At 33.2% G+C, this 27,580-nt stretch overlaps 2 protein-coding genes and 1 long non-coding RNA gene across 9 annotated transcripts; all 3 read right to left on the bottom strand.

The window, feature by feature from the left end:
• Nucleotides 1–422: 422 nt before the first annotated feature.
• LOC119639862 (eukaryotic translation initiation factor 3 subunit G-1) lies at nucleotides 423–1,451 on the bottom strand. Of its 2 annotated transcripts, none has more exons than XM_038037556.1 (2): nucleotides 1,355–1,451; nucleotides 423–1,277 (listed from the first exon to the last, which is right to left on the bottom strand). In XM_038037556.1, exon 2 carries the CDS (start codon nucleotides 1,275–1,277, stop codon nucleotides 471–473), a length of 807 nt encoding a protein of 268 aa, XP_037893484.1. In that variant the 5' UTR covers nucleotides 1,355–1,451; the 3' UTR covers nucleotides 423–470. The 2 variants fall into 2 exon arrangements, with proteins under 2 accessions (XP_037893484.1, XP_037893475.1); XM_038037547.1 differs by having other exon boundaries at nucleotides 1,350–1,451.
• A 10,318-nt stretch (nucleotides 1,452–11,769) lies between these two features.
• Nucleotides 11,770–25,820, bottom strand: LOC119632783 (interferon regulatory factor 2-binding protein-like A). Of its 6 annotated transcripts, none has more exons than XM_038025894.1 (5): nucleotides 25,770–25,820; nucleotides 23,814–24,684; nucleotides 12,591–13,031; nucleotides 12,059–12,486; nucleotides 11,770–11,997 (listed from the first exon to the last, which is right to left on the bottom strand). In XM_038025894.1, the coding sequence occupies exons 2-5, from the start codon at nucleotides 24,565–24,567 to the stop codon at nucleotides 11,857–11,859; spliced, it is 1,764 nt and encodes a 587-aa protein (XP_037881822.1). In that variant the 5' UTR covers nucleotides 24,568–24,684; nucleotides 25,770–25,820; the 3' UTR covers nucleotides 11,770–11,856. The 6 variants fall into 6 exon arrangements, with proteins under 6 accessions (XP_037881822.1, XP_037881833.1, XP_037881812.1 ...); XM_038025905.1 differs by lacking the exon at nucleotides 25,770–25,820 and adding an exon at nucleotides 25,572–25,761; XM_038025884.1 differs by lacking the exon at nucleotides 25,770–25,820 and adding an exon at nucleotides 25,409–25,562.
• LOC119632806 lies at nucleotides 13,173–18,622 on the bottom strand. The gene is made up of 3 exons (XR_005246826.1): nucleotides 15,879–18,622; nucleotides 15,567–15,784; nucleotides 13,173–15,369 (listed from the first exon to the last, which is right to left on the bottom strand). It is a non-coding gene; the product is annotated as an uncharacterized LOC119632806 (long non-coding RNA).
• Nucleotides 25,821–27,580: the final 1,760 nt, after the last annotated feature.

Here is a 27,580-nt window from a genome sequence, read left to right on the forward strand (position 1 = left end):
TCATAAGAATATAACGATTAGCCCTGATTTGTTGTAAACAATTTGGAACAAGCAGCTATCATTACGCTAAAAGAACAGATAATACATGCAAACATGAATTTAGACTGAAGTTGTAGTTTTTATTTCTATTTTTCTGTTCCCTCTCCTCCCATTGTTCCTTTAAAAAAATTTGAACTGAGGAACATATATATTAAAACTACGGCCAATTTCATGGAAGGCATAAAAAATTAAATACAAAATTTTTCGAGACACGAAGATAATACTTAAATATGAATGTTTGTACCAGTACTCTATATATATTTAGAAAATCATTTTGGATTAATTAAAATGTAAAAACAATTTCCAGCTTTAAGAATTACATACGCAAGTGAAACATCAAACTGCCATTAAATTGGAAGTTAGGTTATTAAAAAAGCGGGCTGTTTTCAATAATTTCTATATTTATTTTATTAAAATAGCTCACTTTTACATCAATTGTTCTGAGGCTTTGACCATTCAGCGCTTAGAATCAAATGGTCGTACCCATGACCGTTAAGAATTTCTATAGCGGCCGCGGCATCTTGACGATGCCTAAAGTGTACATAGGCAAAGCCCTTGCATATTCCAGTATTTTTGTCACGTGCTAAGTACATTTTCGTATGTTGACCAATACGTTTAATTAGTTCCTCGAGATCTTGCTCAGTCATTGACTCAGACAAATTAGATATACGTATAGCTGCAGTGTCATCACGCCCGCGCATACCCATGCCAGATTTCTGATTATCCTTAAGAAAGGGCGGTACATATTTTCCCGGCTTAGGAGCTTCGGTAGCAGCAGCTGCTGCCGCTGACGCTTTCTTCTCCATTAAATTAGTGTCCATGGCTGTACCTTTGTATGGACAATTTACAGACCAATGTTCACCGTTACAAATACGACATTTCGCTATATTTTTCGTAGGATCCAACAAAGGATCAGCCGTTTTCTCCTCTTCTTTAATATTAAGAAATTGCATGAATATTTCTTCAGCCACCATGGTGGTCTGCGAATTAGGGCCAGGTTTGTCGTTTTTAGATTCACCAAACTTCGTCCAGGTGCGGCGTTTAGCTACGGTTTTGGGCACAACCTGTTTGGATATCTTGTACGTTCGTACCACTTTCACCTTTTTATCGTCCTTGTTGTACTTATATTCAGTTACATACTTGAAACCATTCTCAAAGTCTTCCGTAGGCGGAGGTAAATTGCCAAAGTCAAATTCAACCTCATCAGCCCATGATTTTATTGTTTCAACGCCTGGCATCTACGACAATACATTAAAGAAAGAGACTATTATTATAGTAAACTTATAATTCTTACATCCTGGAAGACAAACCTTACAAATCTTAATTTTTTTCTTTATAATATGAATAAGATTTCAACAAATTACCCGACCTGAGTCACAAATGCCACGAAATGCGGACAATGTAATTAATAACTAAAAATTTTGAAGCAGTCAGCTTTGGTATATATATAAAAAAGCATGTTGTAATCAAAATAAATCAGAGTTGGCAATTGATAAAATAAAACTCCTAAGCACGAGATTCATATAATATATTCGAAACTATGTAATATAACAATCTGAGCAATAGAATTTAAACCGCGATTCTATACTTGTGTATGGAAAACATCAGTAAGAAATAAACATATATAAGCGTTTTGATAATGAGGAGAGGAGACGATTCTCGTTAATAAATTGAGTTGTATAATCATCACTTATAAGTAAGAGAGATAATGAATGCAAAAATCAGAAAATTTAGTACATACACTTGAGTATAATAGAGAATTAATTGTAAATCCTTCTAATTCGCATTTTTATTAATGGTTATGTATTTATCACAGTGCTACGATTTCTCGTCTGTTAATAAAAAGTTTGCAGAATCCTAATAACAGCGTCTAATCCGTTGTAAAGAAAGTTAAGTTTTATATAATTTTACTTTTATTTACGTTAGTATACTTTTCTTGCTGATTGTATCCTGCTGGATGACTATTATTTTCTCTTTAGTTTTTTAAAATAAATGTCGAAAGACAAAAGCCATGTATAATGCAAAATTAAATTGTTTTCAAGTTACGTTATCCCTTAATTTGTTCTTTATTTAAAAATTTCCAAGTGGTCAACATAATGGCCCACCGCACTACCATATTTTTTTATAGGAAATGTAAACAAAAACATATGAAGGGTAATCATGTAAACAGACGATTATCGCCAGGTTTTTTTAAGAGACAATTGATTATCGCGAAGAGACTAATCGGGAACTAATATCGTTAATATTTCTCCTCAAATTTTCCATTTCAATGCATTAATAACTAAGAGAGGCGTAAAAGATGAGAGCTAAATTAGCCTTTTTTTTACAAATTATGGACGGCTTTGATGGTCGCTTTAACCTACTGAAACTAGCCTTAATAGATGGATACTTATGGTCAGACAGAATTAAATTCATCGTCCGTTCCGATCTTGCAAATAGTATTTTCTCATGTAAATATCCTGGTCTTCGAGTGCGGATGAACTTATGCAAAGCAGTAGTTTCCTGTTATCGAAAATTTTCGATTATGTAGGGAAGCTCGTGTGTATTTGCATCGCAGTTGCAATGCGTTTTGAAAGTGATTTTTTAAAGCAGCCTCACTTTCCGACCTGCTTGATACTCCCATTGGTTTACTCACCGATTCCTGTATATCTTCCGTTACAACCTCGAATACTTTAGCAGTTTTCAGGCCTTTAATTGCCTGACTCTCGCCCGATTGCCTTCACTATTTGCTCCTCTATATGGGTGAGACGAACTCTTTCATTAGTACATATTCACGTGATGCGTCCTAAATAACTTACGTTAAATATAATATATACAAACAATCATTTGTACGTGGTTGCATACATATTGTATTTAAATTAATAATAATACTAAGATTGATGGTAGCTCTGTTAAAATATACTTAGGATGTAAAATAGTCGGTAGACTTGCAAAATGTTGGCAGATATGAAACCAGTTAATAAATTTGTACAGTGCAAATTCGAGTTTCTTACAAAAAATAAAGTGAGTTCCATTACATCTTTGTTACGGAATATTTTTATTATTGTGACCTTTTGTTGCTTCACTATCTTTGATTAATGACTCAACGTCAACTCAATTTTTATTAACGAGAACCATCACCACAAGTGGCAAATTTGATATCGAACGTGCTAAATAACGAGAACAGTAAACCGGCCCTTGTTTTTTTTTTTTTTCCTTCGGTAAGCAAACACTTTTTGTGCAATAGAAAGGTAATCTTTTTTGTTATGCGCAAAATCAATGGTTAAAAATTGAAATGTACTTACAGTCTTAATGATTGCTGATCCAAGAGCCTTTTAGTATACAGCATGCTTTATCAAAAACTGCTACTGAAATAAGCAAATAAAAAGACCGAATGATGATATTCGCGCTGGGATTGTTTGGTTTCGAAACAGAACAGTAAACAAGAGATTAAAAGAATAGCTCGTTTGGATCCTTCAGTGAAAGATGAAAACAGTGGATTTAATGGATAACGACAAAATGTATCAACACTTATGGTGACAGTTGTTTTTGACGGTGACGCTTGCGCGCACTATTCATCGACTGCACGGATGGAAGCAATTGAAAATAATATCGAATATATATATTGTAGCATTATCGGGCTGTCGCTCTCTACCGCTTTACACAAATTATCGCTATGTTCCAATTTTATTAACTATTGCTAAGTTTACATTCTCATTTCAATTGCGACACGTAACCTAGTTAAGTTAGCCTAATTTAGTCGTAACTAGTTAATTGTATTATTATGCTAAGTTAGCATTACAATTATTAGTTATATAAGATACTGACCATACCTCAGTGATGGTCAGAACCAAATTCGTAATAAAGACTTAAAGAATATTAAATTTGAGTGTTTTCACTACATGGCGACCGTGACAGGACGTCGGTGAAATTTTTATTTTTTTTTCACTGGCGTCCTAGATTATCCTAGGAAAAAAAACTTTACATGGTGAAATTTTTAAAAAAAAAAAAAATTAATTTGTGGAGGCCTTGTCAAAGGAAACGGAATTTAAAAACAAAAAAAAAAAGAAAGGATAAAAAGAAACTATTTAAAAAAAAAAAAACAATCTATATATATATTGTGAAAATTGCAGGAACTTTAAAAAACAAAAAACACATATATAATAAAACACAAAAAAAAAAAGGAAATTTCGTGTTTAACGGAATTAGTCCAGTTGTGAAAAAACATATGAATAAAAATTGCAAGAGCTTAATACAAAATCTAGATTAAACTCAATAATATCAGATTTTGAAACATAAATAACAAAAGGAAAAGTGAAATACATTTTTGAAACACTTACATGGAAAAGAAAGCCAATAAATTCCAAATTCACATTAACTGAAAAAAAAAAAAACCTAAAGTGGCCAGAGGTGCATTGTGGTAATGCATAGATATGCAATTAAATATTAAACAAATACGAGAAATCAAAAATAATAGAAATTAAAAACACGACTGATGAACAACAACAAAGCGGTAACAACAATAATGAAACTTCAAATCCAAGAAACTCCACAATTGGAAGAAGCTGCCAGCTCAACAATAGCCAGAGCCGCCGAAAGTAACCACGAGGGATCAACAATACATCAACCGCAAGTATACTCTAGCAAATATAGCAGAGATGCAAATACCTTATAATTAATTATATTATATTATATTATATTATATTATTTAAGGATAATAAATTAACAGTGCATATATATACATATATAACTTTTTATAAACAAATTTAAAGTTAATTTTTAATACTTTTTTAATTATTCCAATACTATTTAAGTGTAAAACAGTGCTTTTAAACAAATTTTTTTTTTATATATATACATATATAGAGCGTCTAATTTAAGAGTCAGAATAGGACTATATTTTATAAAAATTTACACACAGAAACGTCGTTAATATAAACACTACAACATAACAAAATAAAAAGGAGAAAACATTAAGCAGATTACTTTAAATATCTCCGTGTATTGAGAAAAAGGACGAAAGAAAACTAATCTTTTCTATTTATTTTACAAATTTTGCATTATTATGGGGGGCTAGAAAAAAAAAATATATTCAAAGCAGGCCAATGAGACACTAACTGTCTAGAGCAACCCCTCCAAATAAACACACAGGCCACATGAGCCCTCGCCCGCAATAGACCCCCCTCCCCCGCAAGACACCGATATCCCAGAACCCGGCAACGGGCAATCATCCTTCACGCCGATATATTATGAACAAGCCCACCCTCTCTCATCAGTGGACGATGTGGAGACAGTAGATTTCCAAGAACAAGTTTCGGAAAGAAGGTACAGACGACAACTCAAGCAGGCACAGCATCCAAAGGTCAATACATCAAACTATGCATGGTTTTAATATTTGAAAATAATTGGCAATCATCCAGGAACTACTAAATCGCTCGAATCTATTCACTTAGATTTGAAGATGATTAAATTCTTTGTTCCACAAAAGATTAAATTCTTTGTGCCACACACACAAAAAAAAAAAACAACTAGAAAGGAAACATACGAATCAAGGGGAGAGATAATTACGTAGCGGACGCCCTATCCCGCATAACAATTAAAGATCTGAAAGAAATAAACAGTAAATTATATACGGTAGTAACAAGATCTGCAACGCGGCAGAAAGATATCGGCACAGAAAAGCGACATGTAAGCGAACATAAGAATGCGGCGCCCAAAGTTTATAAAGTCATTAATAATAATGACGTGCGGAAATTTGTGCAATTAAAATTTGACTCCGATAAATGTTGCATGAAACATGGGAGGAAAATAATTGCCAAATTCGTAATAAACGACATTTATACCAATGCAAAACTCGACTTAGGTCAGTTTTTCCAAAGGCTTGAAACACAAGCCGGTATAACAAAATTGTCGAAATTCAAAGTGTCACCAAGCGAGAGGATTTTCGAATCCGTATCGCAGAACAAATTTAAAATAATGGGCAATAAGATATTAAAAAATATAAGAGTAGCGCTACTCCAAGAGGTGACAATTATAAACAAAAACAATAAGCCCGCAATCGAAACCATTTCACAAAAATACCACAATGACCCAATAGAAGGGGGTCACACTGGAATCACACGTACCTTGTGGAAAATACGAAGGTACTATTACTGGCCGCAAATGACAAAAACAATAGCCAAGTATGTCAAAGAATGTTCGCTATGCCAAAAAGCCAAAATTACAACCCATACCCAAACCCCAATGACCATAACCCCAAAACCAGCAACTGCTTTCGATACAGTTGTAGTCGACACCATAGGCCCATTACCAAGGACAGAAAAAGGTAATGAATATGCGATAACACTAATTTGCGACCTCACCAAATATTTAGTGACAATTCCGGTCACAGATAAAAGTGCTAAAACCGTAGCAAAGGCAATCTTTGAGAACTTCATACTCAACTACGGGCCCATGAAAACACTTGTAACGGATCAAGGAACCGAATACAAGAATGCACTAATGAACGATTTATGTAAGTACCTCAAAATTGAAAATATAACATCGACAGCCCACCACCATCAGACACTCGGCACGGTGGAACGCAACCACCGAACGTTCAATGAGTACATTTGCTCATATATATCGCCTGAATTGAATGATTGGGATATTTGGGTAAAATATTTCCAATATTGTTTTAACACAACACCTTCCACAACACACAATTACTGTCCTTATGAATTAGTATTTGCAAGGCCACCAACACAATTAGCAAATCACAGCAAAACCATTGACCCACTTTATAACATAGACGACTATGCTAAAGAAACTAAATATAGATTAGATATAGCATACGCGCGCGCTAGGTTACTATTAGATAAGAAAAAAGAAAAACAAAAAATAAATTACGATAGGAAAAGTAACAATTTTCCACTAGAAGTAGGCAATCTAGTATTAGTAAGAAATGAAGTAGGGCATAAAATACAGAATAAGTACTTAGGACCGTATAAAGTCGTAGAAATTAAGAATAACGATAACATTAAAATTAAAGACAACAAAAATAAACATCATGTATTACACAAAAATAGATTAAAACCATATCACGAAACTTCATAAATCATATAAGTGTAAGGCGCCTACACAAACAAAATATATCTAAAGGTATAAGCACATATAAGAACCCTACATAAATAAAAGGATTTTTTATAATATAATAATTTCATATATATACATACTTATAATATATGTACATTATAGGACCACGGTAGAGGCAATAGCACCGATAATTGATGGACCCAAGAATGATCATTTATTGCTAAAGATCATTCTTCCCAAGAGGAAAGGTGTAGCATTATCGGGCTGCCGCTCTCTACCGCTTTACACAAATTATCGCTATGTTCCAATTTTATTAACTATTGCTAAGTTTACATTCTCATTTCAATTGCGACACGTAACCTAGTTAAGTTAGCCTAATTTAGTCGTAACTAGTTAATTGTATTATTATGCTAAGTTAGCATTACAATTATTAGTTATATAAGATACTGACCATACCTCAGTGATGGTCAGAACCAAATTCGTAATAAAGACTTAAAGAATATTAAATTTGAGTGTTTTCACTACAATATAAATAATAAAAAATTCAAAATTTCAAATTATTTCTATTAATTGCCACTAAAACTATCGGAAATTAACGATTTGATTTTATTATTCTTGTCAAAATTTAGGAATTTCAGAAATTAAGTAATTTTCCGATATCCACTAATTTTATCAAATATGTGCACCGATATCTAATGTTTGTTCCCCTTCAGACGTAAAGCTCGATCGCTCTTTTGCTTTTGAGCTAATATACGACATCTCACGCTCGATGTCGGGGACGCTATGATACAGTATCGAGTACCATCAACCTGATTCTCGAAATTCGATATCAAGGAACACAAACTAATCCTTCTTCTAGGAGCAAAGTCAGAGGACTATTACCCTCTTTCAGAATAATCACTTAAGAAGTCTAATGCAAAAAATCTCGGTGCAAGTATTTTCTTAAAAATATATGTAAGTATGACAAAACGGTCCAGATAATCTAAGGTGTACAATGGAAATCATTTAGTACTGTATGTTCCACATCGGTTAGCCGGAAAAGTGAACTTTTCCAAGCGCCTAAAGAATGTAAGGATGTCATTTCTGAATATATAAGCGCGCGTTAAGGTGATAAAAGGCTGCTGAAAAAAAACGAAATCGCTATAAATAGAAGTTCACAAAAATTAATTTGGACAATGATTCTACTACTACTTCATTTCTGCAAACACACCGTTGTTGTTAAGTATGCGATCTTAGGAAAAGCACTTTTTCTATTGCTATGAATTATGTATACATATGGCTAGGAAAATGCTAATGAGAGATGGCCGACTGTTAAGAGAAAATCTGTGATTATTGGCCAATGAGAAGGGCAGGATTCCTTAATAACCCCAAATCACTAAGCCGGTCAATACGATTTAAGCACACTTTGTCGTAGTTGTATAATTGCAGCTAATGCCTAGTCGGTAAAGGTATAAGACTAACCCAGATACGTTTTTGCAATGTGCATAGATTACATTTTTGATAACGAATTTAATTCGTGGATGATTTCTATAGGGTTACTTTATCGTTTTTATGTATTACACTAACAGATATAAAATATACATAATCATTCTTGTCGCGCGAGTCGTTTACCCTCTACGGTCCATAGTGTAGGATATACTGAAATAACTAAGCCTTTAAATAAAGCACGATCCTAAGCTTGCTCGAGAGTTAGTTCGCATAGCTTGCTCTAGTGGCCTTCGTGCGTGTTATCCGCGTCGGGAACTCTGCAATAAAAGTCAACCAATATTTCTTGTTTGGCAATTATCTTTTTGAATCTTTATTCCATTTACTCTTTAGAAATTTAGCTCCTTCCATTTTTTTACTGTGGATTTTTCACATTTTCTTTTTTTCGTTTATTTTTTATTTTAAAACACACATTTTTGTTATTTATTTCAAATCTCTTGGTTTTCATTAAGGTTTATCTTTCTTCTTTTATTTTTGTTTGTTTTTTTTTCTAATAAATTGTCGCTGGTGTTAGGTTTCAGTATTTAATTTTAATTCAATTATTTACTCGATACTAAATACATTTACAAAAAGATGTTTATATTTGGTTAAAAAAATCATATGTGTTTTTAACCAATAATTTGCCATTAAAAACTACAAGCATTTCTTATAATAAATATTTATTATAAAAAAAAATTTATCGTTTGTTATCATGGTACGCTATTTTATTAAACAAATTATAAATACCATCAGTTAGTTCTGCAGCATTCATTTAGGAAAGACATACATAAAAGGAGAGAGAGAGAGATAGCAGATATGTAAAAGAGAGAGAGAGAGAGAGAGAGAGAGAGAGAGAGAGAAAAGAGAAAGAGAGGGAGAGCAGGATGTATATATACGTAATTTCTTGAAACGTAACTCTCAACGTTTCTAAAGTATATACGTTTTCCCCAAATACTTTTTTCTAAGGATTTCCGGTTTTCGCGACAAAAACTGCACCCCATAATTTTAATAGATCTCCCTAATTCGTGTTAATTTTAAAATTTTCAATACCTTGTTTTCTTATGGATTTGCCAAATGTTCAATCTGATTCAGGAATTCGATTCCTTCTAATCGACGATCGGTTAGTAGCAAATAGTATACAAAGTTGTACAATAATTTGCACGAAAATTGCTTAATAAATATTTTTATTTGTTTTGTTTTTTTTTGCGCCTGTTTGTATTTATAAGAGAGCATTTCAATACTTTGTTTTTTTTTTTGTTTTATAGAAAGTTTTCTACGGGAAATTCAGAAATATTTTCTTAAAGTCTCTTCTTAATTATTTGGATGTATAGTGGTATAGTGGAATACTTTTCGTATAAAAGAGAATCGAGTTATATATAAAAATTTATTCAACGTTCTTAAGGCTTTTAATGTTTTCTTTTTTTTTTATATATATTTTTATATATGTTCCAAATATTTCTATTAACTTCCCCAATAGAAAATTGGAAAAAATATTAAAACTATATGCACTTTTGAAAATGTCTTTGGCTTTGAATTTCTTAGGTATACATTAGTCGAAAAAAAAATGCGTGTGCGCGTTCGAGAGCGCATCAATTGTTTTCGAAAATGTCTTTAAAAATTTCAATATTTATGAGTGATAAATTTCTGCAAAAAATGAAAATATATTTTAGGTAAATTTTTGTTAGTTTTTCTTTCAAATTTTCCACTCCATTCATCCATTCGGTTTATGTGCTTTGTGCAATTCGTAATTAAGAAAAAAGCGACGCGGCAGAAAACACTTTTGTTTTGTTCTTTTTTTCTTTTAAAGGAAATTTCGAATTTCTCACACTTTTAATAGAATTGAATTATTCATTTTAAATTAACCATCAAATGGGTTGAGTTTTATTAACACTTTCACTAAATATTGCGATTCCATGGCCATTCCAGAAAGCCGATCTTATGAACATAAGTGTTCGTAAAATGTTTTGATTAGAAATTTAGCGTTTAATCGCAGCTTATGAAGATAGTCTTTAGTGATTGATTCGACCATCCTGGTAAACATTTATAATAGAAGCAACGATTAATTGTGTCTTGAAATAAAAGAAGAGAAACTTTTTTTGGTTTTTTTTTTGACATTTTTGTGTATTATTATCATTCGTCCTCGATATCTCTTCTCTTCTCTCTCCCGGTCTCACTTTCTCTCTCTCTCTCCCTCTCTCTTACTGTGCTTACATGGAGATTAAATACAATACATACATACATACAGATTATGTGCAACTTCACTGGCATACGTTTTTAGATACAAACAAATTACATATTTACTTAATTAATAAAATATTTAATTTTTTGAATATATTAGTGTACGTGAACGTCTCTCTATGTATGTGTATTCATGTGAATTTCTGGGCGAAACGTAGTAAGCATTCGTGAATGAATTGCGATAAATATTGTATCAAGCATCAATTGATCGACACATCATCTTTATGTTACGTCAATTTTCGTCGTTAAGTACCACATTCGATTTCCGTCAAATGCATACTTTTGCTCTACCCGCTAAAATAGTTAACAAAATGCCACCGCTTGTTTATACCTTTGTGTTACGTTATTTTATTTATTTATTAATTTTTTTTGTTGATATTATATGTTTGCTAATTTTAAATGTTTAATTATTTTCTCAGCGTTGCTTGGCGCTTACCTTACCGTGCCGTATGACAATAGTAGATGATGGATGTATTGAAAGTAGCTTTTTTAATTTAATTATTTATATATATACGTACATATATATATATATATATGTACACGCATATATGTACGTATGTACATAAATAAATTTTTAATTATAATTTATTTTATGCATGTGTATAGAGTTAATTTATCAATATTATTATAATATATCTTAAGTAAAGTTAAGTATTCTTCTTCTTATTATTATTTTTTTCATTATTTCATTTCTAAAATTTTGTTATACGTAAAATATATACAAAGAAAAAAATAGTGAGGATTTATGCAATCGGCTGTTTCGTATGAACCGAACCTCACCCACAGATAGTAATTCTGGCGGTTAATCCTAATATCTATAAAATTTGTATTTTTGTTACTTAAGCTGAATTCTCTTTTTCTTTATATTCAGCTACCAAAAAGTGTGTGTTCTTATCCTGTTTTCTGTATGCCAGCAGCGAAATCAGGAAACAAATTTGTGTCTTCTTTAAGGGGGTGATTGTGGAGAGATTAGTGTTTTTTTTTTTTTTTTTTTTTTTTTTTTTTTTAATTGTTTTCAAAATTGCCCAAAGCTCGTCTAAGCTTTTTGCAATAATATGATCATTAAGATTCGCGCTCTTTCTTCACCTTTACTTCTTCACCCAAAATGGTGCTAATTTCGCCCTGCATAAATGCCCATGGTATAGTGCTGTTGGCCAATGGACAACGATCGCCACTTGGACAATAGACCTCATTTCCAAGACCCTAGAAATTGTAGCAAAAATTAATTACATTATTTAATGTAGGACACATTGTCATAACTTACATTTTGTCGTTTGATACTCTCTCGACTGCAGGGAAAACAAAATTTATGATGATTAACGGAAGGGCACTGTACAAAGTGCGTGTCCTCTAAACGTTCTTGGCAGAGTGTACATTTTAGGGTGGTATTCTGTCCGGAATTGGGTGCAGCGGCTGTTGATCCGGGAGGAACACTGGCTGAACTGCTAAGGCCTGGCGTTGGTTGACCAGGCGTACTGTTCGCTGCAGGATTGCTAACGTTGTCGGCATTAACGGTTAAAGGACCACCGGCTGAAGCTGCCGCATTACTACTAATACCGGTAGCATTTACTGATCCACCAGCTGTCACCTGTCCCACATTTAGTGGCTGGTTTACTTGAACCTCTGAGCTGGTTACGGTAGTACTCGAAACATGACGCGACCCTGACGATCGACGGCCTGAAGAAGAGCCAGCTGAAAGTAGAAGCCGAATTTAATTTTGTTTAATTGCGCACTGATCTTCTTTTTTATACATATATTTTTATTTATAGGCTCTATCTCTCTGACGCTTAACTTACCCGAACTATTAGGCGAATGTTGACTGCCTCTTGATGCGGTACGGGGAGGTGGTGGTCCCGGTGGACTTGGGCCGTTACGTGGACTGCCCGGTGGCAGTGTCTCTGTAATGGACATTAGATTAGCCATCGGACTTTGTGATAATTGTGTTATTGAACAATTGTTGTTGTTATTGTGGCTATTCTGGGTCGCTACTGTTGCTGTTGTCGTTGTTGTTGTTGTTGATAATTGTGACAGATTTAATTGAGGTTGTACTGTTATAGACTGTTGGGGTAGCTGTTGTGGTTGTGGTAGTTGTTGTTGTTGTTGGTGGTGGTGGTGGTGATGATGATGGTTTTGATGTTGGTGGTGGTTGTTGTTGTTGTTGTTGTTGTGGTGGTGGTGGTGGATTGGAGGCGTTGAATTGCCTAACGCAATGGCCGGAATTGGTATTGTTGGGAATACTACAAAGTAACACCAGAACACAAGTTTTTTCAGTTTCAGTTTTTCTTTTTTTTTCTTGCTCTCCTTTCCGTCGCCGTCGAATGGCAGCCGGAAAATAATAAAAACAAATTTTATGAAAAAAAAAAAAAAAATTAAACCTGCACACATACATATATATACATATATGCAGCATAAGCATATACATATATATACGTACACACATATATATATATAAGGCACAATAATATGCCAGTTTCCATATTTCTTGAAGAAATTTACAATTTCGAAAACACACAAAACAACAACAACAAATGCCAAATGTGTACAGCAGTGAATGGTGAGAAGAAAAGAATGAATGAAAATACTTAATACACACACGCACATATCTATACATACATACATACATACACATATACATATATATACATGTATATGGCTTTGCTTCTCGCTTATACAATGTTAGCGTAATAACATAACAGATAATCATATGAAATTATCTGACGATTATGCAGCGATTGTGCTATGCTGCTGGTATCGAGGAAATGCGACAAAATTTATTTGTAACGTTATTTTATTTAATTGACGACATCTAAGTAAACTCTTTTCGAAACTCGAAAGCAAAGGGATTCGATGAAATCTCCTTTAATTTGAAAAGGTAATCAACGCATGACGTGGAACGCCAAGCCTGACAATTTGATTCATTTAAAGTTTCGAGCTTAAGAAAAGCGCTTGTGAATTATGTAATGCCTTAAAAATTGCTGATGATTTTTATTTATATAAAAAGAACGTGAAAGGTGATCTTTCTCTATGCCTTGTCTTTTTCGAGATAGATTAGATTTTAAAATTTGGTGTATACATTTCTACCGCGATTGGGAATGGAGGGTTATTAAAAAATGCACACGATCTGAGTAAAAAGCAATATCAGAATAGATTGAATCTTGATTGAATGATTAATAATATGACTAATAACTTGAAAATTGTACATGCGCCGGACGTCTCAGTTACGCTCACGAAACGTTCAGTCAAATTCCTCATGTGACTGAATGAATGTAAAAAATATTTTGTTCTTAACCCGGGACGCGTAAGTGAAAACAAATTAAGAATGCGTTTTATGAGTTTAGATCGAGTCGTCAACAGTCGAGGCCCTATTACTAAAATATCAAAACCATTTTTGGCAGTTGGTTCAATTTTTGATAGGGAAAATTCTCTTTGAATATGTTCTTAGAAAAATAGTAAATTAGTCTTTGAAATTGAAGTAAATATTGCATGGTGTATACCTTCTAGACGACATCTTTTTACCTTTCACCTGCTGTATGTGAATATATTTGTGGAGGTGTCCCACTGGCAAACATTTGGTGGTGTACAATACGAAAGTGATATAGTTTGGTTGTTTTAAAGTAAAACGGAGTGCTCTGAGTCAGAGATCGAGTAGTTTGAATCTTTTTCGAAAATAGGCTATTCAAATTTCATTGCCACCAATGATGTCGGTCGAATCTCGTTCAAAACTTCTCGTTACAATTGGTTTTTGATTGTTTTATGCATCACGTCACGAGACATTGCTAAAAGAAATGGGTCAATATTTTCGGTTTTAAGGCTACTGCATAGCCCGATGTATAAGAAGCGCGACTCTCAAGTTTGCATGAACACGGAGAATCCGCGGACGGTAAGCTATATTTAATAACCTGGACGTGTACTGACTGTAGTTAAATGAGTCCATTAAATCCTATAGCGTAGAAAGAAAAATGCATTTTTGTAATTTTTAAGACGGTTCATGACACTCTTTCTGAAGATAATTGACTTTCCGAGAGCTTAACATTACATGATCTACGAAATATATATATATATAGATATGTGTGTATTTATATACATGTATATATATGTATATATCATTCTCGGGATGTTCGTGTAATAAGGTGCCCGAAAGAAAGCAGTGAAGATAGAGAAAGACGGCCACATCCTAGTGAGGTGTGTGACTAATGAGTAAGTGTTATGCCTGACCTCTCGCTATAGCTGCGACCAAAAAAAAACTCTACCACATTGAGACTTGAACTCGCGAACGTAAAGTTGGTAGTCGCGATCCTTATCTACCCGACTACACATGAGAATTTGGAGAAAGGATGAGCTTGCGTATCCTCCTTTTGAGCAATAAAATCCTAAAATTGATATCAAATTGTGTAATTAGCTTAACCGCAGCAGAGGGTCTTATATAGGTATATGTATTTATTGTGCACCAGTATTGCAATTGTCCAGCTTGCACGGTCTCATCAAACTTAGTTCACTTGTTTTGCTGTAGAAGGTAGCTCCTTACATTTTTCACCCACCAAGTACGTACTGTACACCTTTGCATTTTCGATTAAGCTGAAGTAAGTTTAAAGAAACGGTTTAAAATCAAAAATATGTAAACACAAACTCCTATGTACAAATAATTACTCAAAAAGCATTTAAACAGACGCGGCAATAATTTGCTTATATGATAAGGGTTAGTTGTTTATACGGTTTTGTGTCGCATCCGTAAAATTAATACAATAACGGAATATATTGGAAAATTACATCACCTTATTAAAATGTATACGAAGCATGTTTCGATAACATCTCCCCCGTATATTGCATATTTGTTGTTGCGATTCCTGCTTTGCTCCCGAATTCTTATTTTTCAATTATTCGATAAAATCATGTTTAGCAATATAGTTAGAAACAATGCCTCCTTTGGAACATTTGCACAAAAGCGGCAAAGCATGGACAACATGAACTTTACGTGTATATTTTTTAAATTCTACATGTTATGTTGTTTTATATTTAACTGACTCTACTAATGAAGCGTAATTATTAGCATTATTGTTACTATTGTTTTGTTTTTTATTGCGTACATTTGTTTATTATACGTCCCTCTGTTGTTTGGCCTTCTTGTTTTATTTTCTATTCTTATTTCGTATTGTTAAACGATAACGCAACAATGTAGTAACACAACGCCAAAAATTTACTTTTACGCGTACGAGTGTAACGAGATATACGAGAAATATAAACAACGTCAGAGCAGCCACTCATACATAAGGGAAAAAAAATATTTAACCACAACATCTGCTCGTCGCGTTCGCACATCGACAGATCAATCGTATTGTGTATTAAACAACCGGTTAAACGAGTGCAAATAAAAATGACTGGTTGCTGCTAAAAATGAAATAAGAAAAAAAAAATTGAGAGAAAAAAAAGCCAGATGGTTTTTTACTTCAGCCAAGTTTGTTGATATAAAAAGAGAAACAAGACAAAGAGAAGCTACGCGAGGCTACTACTTTAGAGGCCAAGAAAGATGGCGTTTGTAAATGCTATCTATATGTGTATGTGTACGTGCTTGTGTATGTTCACAGTTATTTGTTTTAAGCTCTCCACATTTGCGGTTTCTATCTCGTTTGCTGTCTCCCTCAACAGAAGATATCACGATAACAATTCGCATGCACTCGCAGTGTTAACAAAAAAAAAAAAAAAGAAGAGAAGAGCATAGCATGGTGCATTACCATTTTAATACATCATATCGAAAATATAGGTGCGAGTGTGGGCCAACCAAGTTTTCATTCAACTAAGCACTTGTCTCTATACATATGTATCGTACGTATAAATGCATAAATCTCCGTATGTACAAATTTTTTGTGTACGTCATTTTTGCATATTGGCATCGATCCAGTCAAACTGCTTAGCATGATTGCGGGCTGCTCGGCAATGGTATGTTAACCGTTGTAAACATGTCAGTAAGGTGCATTTACGTAGATGTGTGTGTCTTTCTCCTTCTCTATGCGTGTATGCGAGCGTGTACTTGCGTGTGTGTTTGTGTGTATATTTGCTCGCAGTTGGCATGCAATCGTGCATGTTTTACTACAATTACAGCCACAAACAAGTTTGGCCGTGTACATGTTGCTCATTACTAATGTATACTCTCACGCCCAGTCATAATTAGAGCCACATGTTTATGTATATGCGCGCCTTGACTTATAAAAACAAAACTTGTATGTATACTCACAATGCAGTTGCATGCATATATGATATATACATACACCATGGTACGTTTGTGTTAGTTTATAGATACGCGTAGTCACATATACAAATACGTAGCCAAGCATCTTATGAATCTTACGTAGGTCGCGACGATTCGAAGTGAGCCCTTTTTCGTATGTATACACAGAAATGAATATATAGAATGTAAATCGGAGCTTGCCTGAGTACTACATACATCATTTTAATTAATTAGCGAAACTATATACGTACACATATATGCGGTTAGCATGAGAATTTTTCTATTTTAACATTTGTATGCATATTTATGTGCGTGTAAATACAGGCAACGGTAATGCCGTCTTAAATGTAATGTTGTCTTAAATTTAAATAGATGTTTGAATGGATTTTTGTTTTGATTCGAACAACAATACTAATTTTTGCTGGTCTGCTGGACAATGAAAAACTTGCATTATTCAAATTTATACGAATATGGTAAAAGGAAAATATAAAAAAAAAAAATATTTTGCCAATGTTGTGAGGAAAGAAGAGTGCAAAATTATTATATATCAACATGGTAAAAAGAACAAAATAACAGCTGACATACTCAAATTGATATTTATAAGTTCTTGGTTTCTGAATTTGAAAGAGTAAAACAAAAAAAAAAAAGGCGTATCTCTATATATATATATATATATCTAAATTTTAGCATAAAATACTTAAATAATTTGTCAATAAATCAATGGTAGAATAAATCTCAATTCTTTCTTCTTATTCTATTCCACTCATTCAAGTTAATATTTTAGTAAGTGACAAGTGGAATATGAGATCGAAAATTGTTAGATGTGGGCGTAATTATTTATTTCTTATTTTTTTCTCATTCCATTTGCAACAATTGCATTTAAATAAGTCTGTCGTTTCTCGATGAAATCACAACTTGAGTTTGGTATAGGAGGCGCTGTTAAAAATCCTAAGGGTTACCTTGTATTATTAAAAGTAATTGGATACATGTCCAGCAAATATTAAGAACTGAAAAATATTTGTAAAGAAAATCTCAGTTAAACCAATCGCACACATTGTTGGTAATACACTAACTATAGCTTTAGCATTCACTCTAAAGAAAGTGAGATCGAAAACTGCTTTCTGCTTTACATATGTATATTATTTTAGTCTCCGAGAATGGACCAATCTCACACCTATCGTCCTCAAAGAGAAAATTATTGCACCAAAAACTTTGAAGAAGTTGAAAATGGATGTAAGTCTTTCATACAATTAATTATTCCTTTGGCGCCTTCTACGATGAGTTTCACGTGCATAGCGTTTTGAAAAATCGTTTTATATTTGAACCTATACATTAATAAATGAGACACATAAAATGAGTATACAATTGTTGTACGCTAATGCGCACTGCCCTCCCTCCTCCCGGCTTAGCTAAGTAACCACAAACGCGTATGTTACAAGTGTGTTTTATGAGGTGCGCATAGCCTCTGAATTGGACACGTTCGTTAGATTCACGAAATGATAGTAAATGGAGACTTTGAAGCAACGTGCTTAGCGTTACTATTAGATTTAAATTTTTTTCTTATGATATTTGGCAAAAATCTAAAATCGTGCAAAATATAAAAAATAACATTTACTTTAAAATTTGTTGCCGCGAATATTCTTTTGCATTTAAGGTTAATAATTTTTTTTTTTTTTTTTTTTTTTTTTTTTTTAATAAAAACTTGTTTTAGTTTTTAACTACTGTTGGCCACTGTGTATTATTTCTTAAACTGACCTCAAATGTTATCGCTTGATTAAATAAGAAACATGGGCGTTCCGTCTTAAGAAACTATTTATTTTTAGTAAAAAAAAAAAAAAAAACTCCGAATTTATTCAGTTTAATTAATTAGTTTAGTCAACATTTTATAGTTAGGTTTTTGGTTAAGTTGTCTACAGTGTGGTTTTTCTATTCGTTTTATTTTTGAAAGGTATAAAAGCAAATTCAAAGAAAAAAAGTATTACCAGATTACAAATTTTAAATAAAGATATATATATATGTAAGAAACGTTACCAGGTCATAGAATCTATAATGGTAAAATACAGTTTATTCCATGCTATAGGATGATATATATTTGAGGAATTGCGATTGAAAACAGTGGGGGAACAATGGAAGAGCAGTGCGTCCAAATATAAATTGACTTAGACCCTTTTTTAGGACACGTTGAGCGCATTTATTGTTATTGAAAACGGTACAACCACATTGGGGTGGACTTTTTATTTACATCCCACAAAACTTAAGCATAATGTACATATGTTTCAAAAATCTCTGCTCTTTCGGTTAATTTATTTTCAAGCTTACACATTAAGGTTTTTGCAGTACAAACAAAGCAAATATAAGTAATTTAAAAAGAAAAAAAACATTTAATATCTACAGATAAAGGAACTATTAGAGACGGGAGCAAAAAGAATAAACAGAAAGCTATTTGCGCCTTAAAGCGAAAGCTTATAGATAACCTTATATCAGAATTCAATAGATACAAATCGTAATAAACGAATATACGAATATATATATATATATATATATATATATATGCATGTCGAATTGGCCGATCAAAATTATTTTACTTCGAAATATTTTAATAAATCTGTTCATTTTGATCAAAAATCTGCCATCTGCCAAACAAAAATCATATTCCAATCTTTCTTTGCAATTTCTGCTGACGTTATATATGATAAGCGGACACTACCATATTGACCCATAAGAATTTATTATAGTTTAAGAAGCCACCAACCAATTCATATGATGAGTCTTGCAAACATTCAAAATCGAAGTGATAGAGTCTAGTATGTACGAGCAAGCAGGGAATTCAGAAAAAACTTGAATTAATCATTATCTTATCAACTGTTTAGCAGACAAAAAAAAATTACATATATAACACGATAACGGTTATCAATTTGTTTCATTTGCTATATTCCCGTGATAAGATAAGCAACGACAGTGGAACAGTAAGCACTGCTGTATTTAGTTTTGAAATCGTGCAGCATGGCATTGATAAGCGTAAATGAGTGTATTGTTGAGAGAGAATTATATGTACCCCGACATTCAAACAGTACTCACTATTTTTAACCATTTTAGGTTTCTTACTGGATCATAGCCACACATTTTATAACCGGAATATCTAAAAAATTGACTTTGGAACCTCACCTGAGATAACCAAGAGAATTGACACTCACTGCTAGCGTCGACAAACCAATGTTTACGCTCTCATCGATTATAGCAACCATTACCCATAATTAATTGCTCCCTTAAACACCAAAAAACCATATATGCCTTATACAAGTTATTATCCAATAGAATTTGAAATAATTGTGTGCCTGTCTGCTTGTTTCTACCAACCGCTGTCATCTGGGCTATCCAAAGGTCGATGATTTTACCATACATTTTAAAGAAAGTGTGTCGACAGGTCGGGTATAGTCTTTTTTTTTCCGTTTGTTTAATTTTACAGATATTAACTGGCTAAACTGTAATATATAGAAGGGGAACGGACTTAGGCAATCTAAATATCTTATTTTTCTTTTAGCGTATTTTTGCATCTAATGAGTTTTGATGTGCGTAACCCGCTTTGGCAAAGTTTTGTAGGAATGTATTCACAAGACTTAAACTTGCATTATTCTAACAAATAGTAATAATAATAATAATAATAATAATGATTCCAACTAGCAAACTAAACACAACATACTATAAGAACTGGTTTAATGTTTTTGGTTGTTGGTTAATTATGCACCAGACAGAGACCAAGTCAAGCAACTTTATTATGAACATAACTCCCATAAACTGGTTTTTGGTGTCAGCAACAAAAGAACCTACGAATGGCGCATACAAAGTCAAGAAAAACTGGTTTTTGTTAAACAAATATGCATGTATGTATGTGTGTGTTTGTTTTTGTGTACGTGTGTAGGGTGTATTTTATACACATATATTAACGTTTACATATATCGTAATAATTTGTGCAACCTCACGTGCTTGCTTTTTGTACACGCTATGAATATATACGATTTAAGACGAACCTGTGAGACAATGTAGAAAAGGACTAGATTTTTATATATGTAGTTAGGCCCATTAATATTAGTATTGTATACATGTACGGAGTGGAAAATAAATAAAAAGAAATAAGTGAAAAAGATGAAAACGTTTGGAATAATTTCATTGCTGTTTTTCGATATTATACATAAAACTTCTGCGCACAACATCTGCATATACTTACGTTTACTTGCTTTATATGTGGTTGCAAACCAAAAATAATTTCTCAGAATATACCACATAAAGGGACTGGTTATACGTGGATTTAGAAAAAAAAAAAAAAAAGCACAAATGTCGATTGCAATTTTTCTACGTTTTGTTCTTCCCTTTTCGGGCATGGTTGCACGCTAAAGTATAGACTCTTTCCATATCTTTTACTCCTTCTTTATCTAACAACCTTTGCCATCTATATCGCTTCTCTCGACAAATAAAATGAAAAAAAGTTATATACAAATGTAGAGAAGAAAAACCGCTCACTTGCAAATACATTGCAGATGTGTCCTCAAGTCTGCGATGTTAGGTCGTCTGGCTGTACATATGTTGTCTTTTCAAAAACACTCTTGTAACGATAACATTTTTTTTTCATACTACCCTCTCTAAAATCGTTCCTTCGTTGGAGTTGAAAGTATTCATAAGCATTAATATATTTACACATACATGCGCATAAGCATTTATCTTTGTGTGCTGCATGCATAATGTAACTAAAAGTTACACGCGCAAATTCTTTTATAATTTTTATTGTTTATGTGCTAAATTCTTAAGAACTGTATATAACGTTACTCACATTCACACACATCTCCATATGAACAAAACAAGATACTTAAAATATATGCGTACAGAATAATAACAAGAAGAAATATGCTCGCGCATGTTGCTGAATATGCTAAGCATAGGAACAGAATCTGCAGATTTGCTGTGCAATTAAAGTACGGCATGTTGCACAGTGTTTCTTTAGAGTGAAAATAGAATGGATTGTAGGGAAAGTTTTAGTTAAACCGAAATTTCCAGCGCAACGGCGTAGACAAATGTAAGAAATGTACAGATTGGAGCAAAATTTTTCAAGTATTTAGATTCATAATTAAAAATCTAGCACCGCTAAGCACATAGTAGTTCAATTTTTTTTTATGTTTCCCCATAATCGCCTTTTTGGTTTTTTTTTTCTAAATAATAGGAGTTGCTGCAGAAGGAAATGCTTTGACCATACGAAACTAAACTAAATTAAATTATATCTCTGAAGTCAACAACAACGGGCGAAAACACTGCCGGATGTACTTCTTCTTGAAAATAAATTCTTTTTCATAAGCATTTCTCCGTTTTTGCCGACCGTTTAAATTTATTGTATATATATGTACAAAATATAAAATATAAACGATTACGTGTCATTTGATTTTAAACAGAACTCCTCTTTTTCACATGTTTAAACAAAATAGTATTCTCGCACACAAACATGAAAACTTTACAGTAGCATTACGTAGCGTATCTAACGAACCATTATTGAACGAGACGAGCGAGCGAGAGATTGAATCTATTAAGAAATCTGTAAACTTGTATCTATACTATAGAAGTATGACAATCGTATGCATATACTATTACAATAAGAACAAAATATATAATATTATATAAATGTGTATTCAAACACATTACTTATGCATACATGCTCACCATATATGAGAGGAAGAGTCTAAATAAAGAGGAAAAAGAACAAGACCAGAGAGAAAGAAACAGGTTTGATGACGATGTACACATATTTTGCAAAAAAAAAAAAAAACTACTCGTATTATAGTAAAATAAAACTTGACTTCCAACTCGTACTCGTTTAGGGTAAAAGTGGAGTTGAAATCTGGTCTGGTTTGGCCGGGTTGCCTATGTTTAAATTACATATACAATCGAGTTAAACAGTGAGCAGTGGCTGGTATTAAACAATTTTTGCACGTTAGCAAATATTGTTTCTTTAAAATACAGCAAACTGCGCATGACAATTTTTTTTAGTTGCCAGTGGTGCTGCTACTTTACGATTTTAAAAGCATGGCCTAGGGTTAATATGTGCATCCATATAAAGGCAATGTGAGCAACACCGATAACAATGTGTGTATGCATATATATGTATATGTAAATATCAGATAATTTAAAAAATATTGAGCTTCAGACGGGCAAATCCCATATGTCTCATTTTATTCATTCAATTCACACTTGCCAGTATATAACATTATTTTCACTACTCGGCTCTATTTGATATTATACAATAATGACAAGAAAAAACATATTTGGAAATCACATTGCTTTGCACGTTACATTTATAAACATGCAGTAGTTTAATGAACACAATTAATTATAATGCATTTTGAACAAATTGTCTGTCTGTGCTGGTTTTGTTTTTGGTTTTTCAGTAATTTCATTAAGATTTCATTGACTTTTGCCTTTGCCTTTGCTCGCGATAAGTAAATAGTATTATTATACTTTAATTTCTTTAACTAGAGAATGATTTCCTAAGAAGATAACAAAATATATAGCTGCGTACTATATTATGGTATAATTGGGCATTGCAAGTCTTTAAATAAGTTAAATTGTTATCCATTAAGCATTGCAAGTTGGCCTATGCATGTGTGCCAGAATCTTACGTCTTTCGCATAATGGGGACTAGCACTACCAACATTCATAACAACAACAATAACAATTACAATGAAGGCGACCACAGAGTGCGTATTAATAGAGAGAAGAGCTACATTTATAGGCTATTAATTGCCAGAATACTTACCAGCAGGTTTAAAAGTTGAGGCATCAAATGATGGTGCTCTTACTGGTTGATGTTTGTCCCGCAAGCCCGAGGAACGCTCCGAAACAAAGGAGACAGCTGCCGGTAGAGATTCGCCTCGTGTAAGTGGTGGTCGTTGTGTAGGATCATCGATTGCAGAACGTTTAATGCCAGAAGGTCCGCTACCATCTGTATGACCGTGATCGTCCTCCTCGGAAGGTGGACGCTTCAAATTTACTGATAAAGTCGGTGGTACCGGACCACCGACTTGTGCGGGACTAACGCTAGAGCCGGCGGCAGCTGCCGCAGCCACAGCTCTATTGGACATAGACATATGATGCGGAGCCATGTGTGAAATACGCACCGGGCGTACACTGGCATCGTGGGCTTCCATTTTCACTGGGAAATCCATTAGGCTAGTCTGCGGCGGTCCGATCCTCTGTGTTGGATAAGTGTGATGATGCTGTTGTTGACCCGCCACACCCACACCAATAGGACCGGCACTCCGGTGCTGACTTTGTGGTTGCGGTTGACTGCCACTTTGCTGTGAAACTTCGCCATTTTCATGGCTACGCTTAGCAGCCTGATGCAATCGTTTCATTTGGCGGGCTGCATCCAACACAAGCTCTATACGATCTGCTCCTTCATAATTTACACAACCCCGGCACACCGCCTCTGAAAAATCGTTGATCATGGCCCATGGCATACGCGGCAAATCGCATAAATAACAGTGTTGGCGTTTCGTTTGCAAAGACATGTCGATAGTAGCGGTACGCTAACTAAGTACCAAGCCCCGGATTTTTTATAGAGGGGAGGTTTTCTACTTCTATATTGATTCTTTGGTAAAACTACCACAGTAGACGACTTTTTTCTTCTTTAAAACAAAAATAAAAAATAAAAAAAAAATAAAAAACTAGGGAAAATTTTTTTTTTTAATATTTTTACTGCGTCACACACACGCGCACAAACAAGTTATACTATAAGTTTGCACAACTCGTTCTAAATTTTCTCTTTTTCTGCTTCTGCTTCTGCTTCTTTATCCAATTTTCTCGTTTTTTTTCTTTTTCCTTTTTTTGTTTTCTTTCACGGAATATTTACCACAAGATGCCTCTTTCCATTTGAAAAATATGTATTTTTAATTTTCGAATGTAAAAATTACACAATTTGTTTGCTTTCTGGCTTAACGAACTTTGAATATATCATTAAGCATTGCATGATGATGCTCAACCATTCTTTGCATAAACACTCCTCTCTCTCTCTCTCTTTCTCTCTCTGATTGCTTTTTAATATTTGGCAGAATTTAAGATAGCAATTTGGTGGCGTAGTGATGGAATACAGACAAGACGCTCGCGTATCTAGCAACCAAACTCACTGAATGTTAAATACAAACTAGTGCCAAGCATGAGGCCGTTGTCCGTTACAAGTCCACTGCGTTGTGTGTATACATCTGAGTAAATTTTCACACGTATACATACACAAATTTTATATATGTATATATGTATCTTATGCCGTTGTTGGCTGTGCGTGTTTAAATGTTCTTCTCAAATAGTCCTTTATCGATTTTTTATTCAAAAATTATTTATATTACATACACATACAATTGCGAAAGCACGGATACATAACTACACACATATACGCACAATAATTATATAAACTGGAGTACGCGCGCTGAATACACACAACAAAACAACACATACAACAAATACACAACCGAGACTTAAGAAAAATTATATGTGAACAAATGAATTTCTTTGAAAATACGTGATAAAGTTTTCTATTTTGCTTCTTTTCCTTTTTCCGCAGCCAATAGGTTTTCAGTTTTTATTTATTTATTTATTATTTTTTTTAAACACTGGTCACTGCGTCTGAAAACCAAGAGAAAGGCCAAGGAAAAAAAAAAAAGAAGAAATAGCAATTGTGTGTTGTTTTTTATCTATCGTCTCATCAAGCCACTCGTACATAATTTAGGAAGAAGCGCGTTTACATTTTACTCAAACGACGTTCAACGAAAGAATGAAACGAACAACAGATATAAACTTTTTCTGAATCACATTCACTGATTGCTTAGCTGCTATCTGCACACTATTTCTACACATGCATATATATATATATATGTGTGTATGACTATGTATGACTGTATCTGCACTTGTATATGTTTGTTAACATGCCTCACGTCTAGTGTCTGTAGCCTTTTGTTTATCACACAACTGAATTGTTAACTGCTCTGTGCGTGTTTATATATATATATGAATATATTTATGTCTGTATATTTATGTGTGTATGCGTTCATGTTTGTGTATAATACGATAACTAATACAGATGTATTGCAATACTATTCTAACACTACGCGAAATTTTCAAACTCATTATCATCCTCCTTTAGTATCATAATCATTTACCTATATATGTATGATACAACTAAAATGTGTTGTTTACAGCGTTCATAGAAGCGCAATTATATTGCCGGATGAGGTGAGGTGCGATGAGATTTATGAAGAAAGTGTTCGCGCATGACAAAGTACAGTTTTGTTTTAGAACAGTGGTAACTAACCTAATAAAAACCAGAAAAATCTTAATGGAAATTTGACATTTGTCTATCCAGTTACAGAAATGCTTAAAGAATAGCAAAAACTTACTTTTAAATCTATATATATGTCTCGAAAATCTAGTAAAATTCCATATATACATAATTGATTGGTTAATATTAAGCCCATGTCTAATTTTTGTAAACGTCACAAGCTAATCACAACCCAGAAAGGTATTCAATGAATGACGTATAGTGATTATTGAACATCGATACGGGAAATTATTTAAAAAAATGCATTATGATGCGTTTACATGAAGACTGATTTCACTTCACACGTGGCATTATTTCCTTTGTAACCACTAGTACTTGCATTGCACTCAATTCGTTGAGTTATTTCGATCTATAAGTAAACGTATAGTTTAATGAATAATGAACAGTGAAAAGAAGAATAAAATTGAAAAAAATATTTATGTTTAATTTAACTCTTATCCGTCGAGTAGCCGAGTAGGCAACGAATCTCAATGGTCGCGGGTTCAAATCTCAATTGCTGTAGAGTTTTTAATAATGCTGGCGTTAGTGCTTTAAGAATTTAGTCTTAAATTATTCTCTGGCTGAATTAATAATAATAATACTAATATTAATTTAACTCTTTCTAATGCCATCAATACAATATTCTCATTCATACATTCACAAGTTTCATTACGTCGTCGACAATATTAGTCCATTTATGAGGTATTGGAGCTTTCCTAAAAATAAAAATTTTCAACCTTTATATGGAATGTGTTCACTTCGCTTGAATTGTTTCACTGTTCTTACAATTATCGGCAAATGTGAGATATGATGGTTATTTTAAAAATTCTATGCAAGTGATGACGTCACAAAACATCATAACTAAGAAATTATTGCAGGCAGTCATGGCAAAGTTGGACAATAGTATAGAGTGGAAAAGAAGGAACCTACATACATTCAAAAGCATATATACAGAGGTGTTCTTATTCATTACCGTACCATAACTAAATAATTATCATCAACTAGTTTGAAAATATTATTTCTTTAGTTAGCAGTGCTATTTTGTTTCTGTTCTGTTCTGTAAAATTATAATATATGCAATATAATGAATATATAATATTACTAAGTTACTAAGCTAGGATAATATTACTAATTAAATAAACATACATTAGGCAAAGAATGGAGTTCATATTGGCCGCTTAGCTATTTTGTTATATTAGTGAGCCAATATAGCC

Source organism: Glossina fuscipes, unplaced genomic scaffold, assembly GCF_014805625.2.
Source record: "Glossina fuscipes isolate IAEA_lab_2018 unplaced genomic scaffold, Yale_Gfus_2 0, whole genome shotgun sequence".
In the NCBI taxonomy this organism is placed as follows: Eukaryota; Metazoa; Arthropoda; class Insecta; order Diptera; family Glossinidae; genus Glossina; species Glossina fuscipes.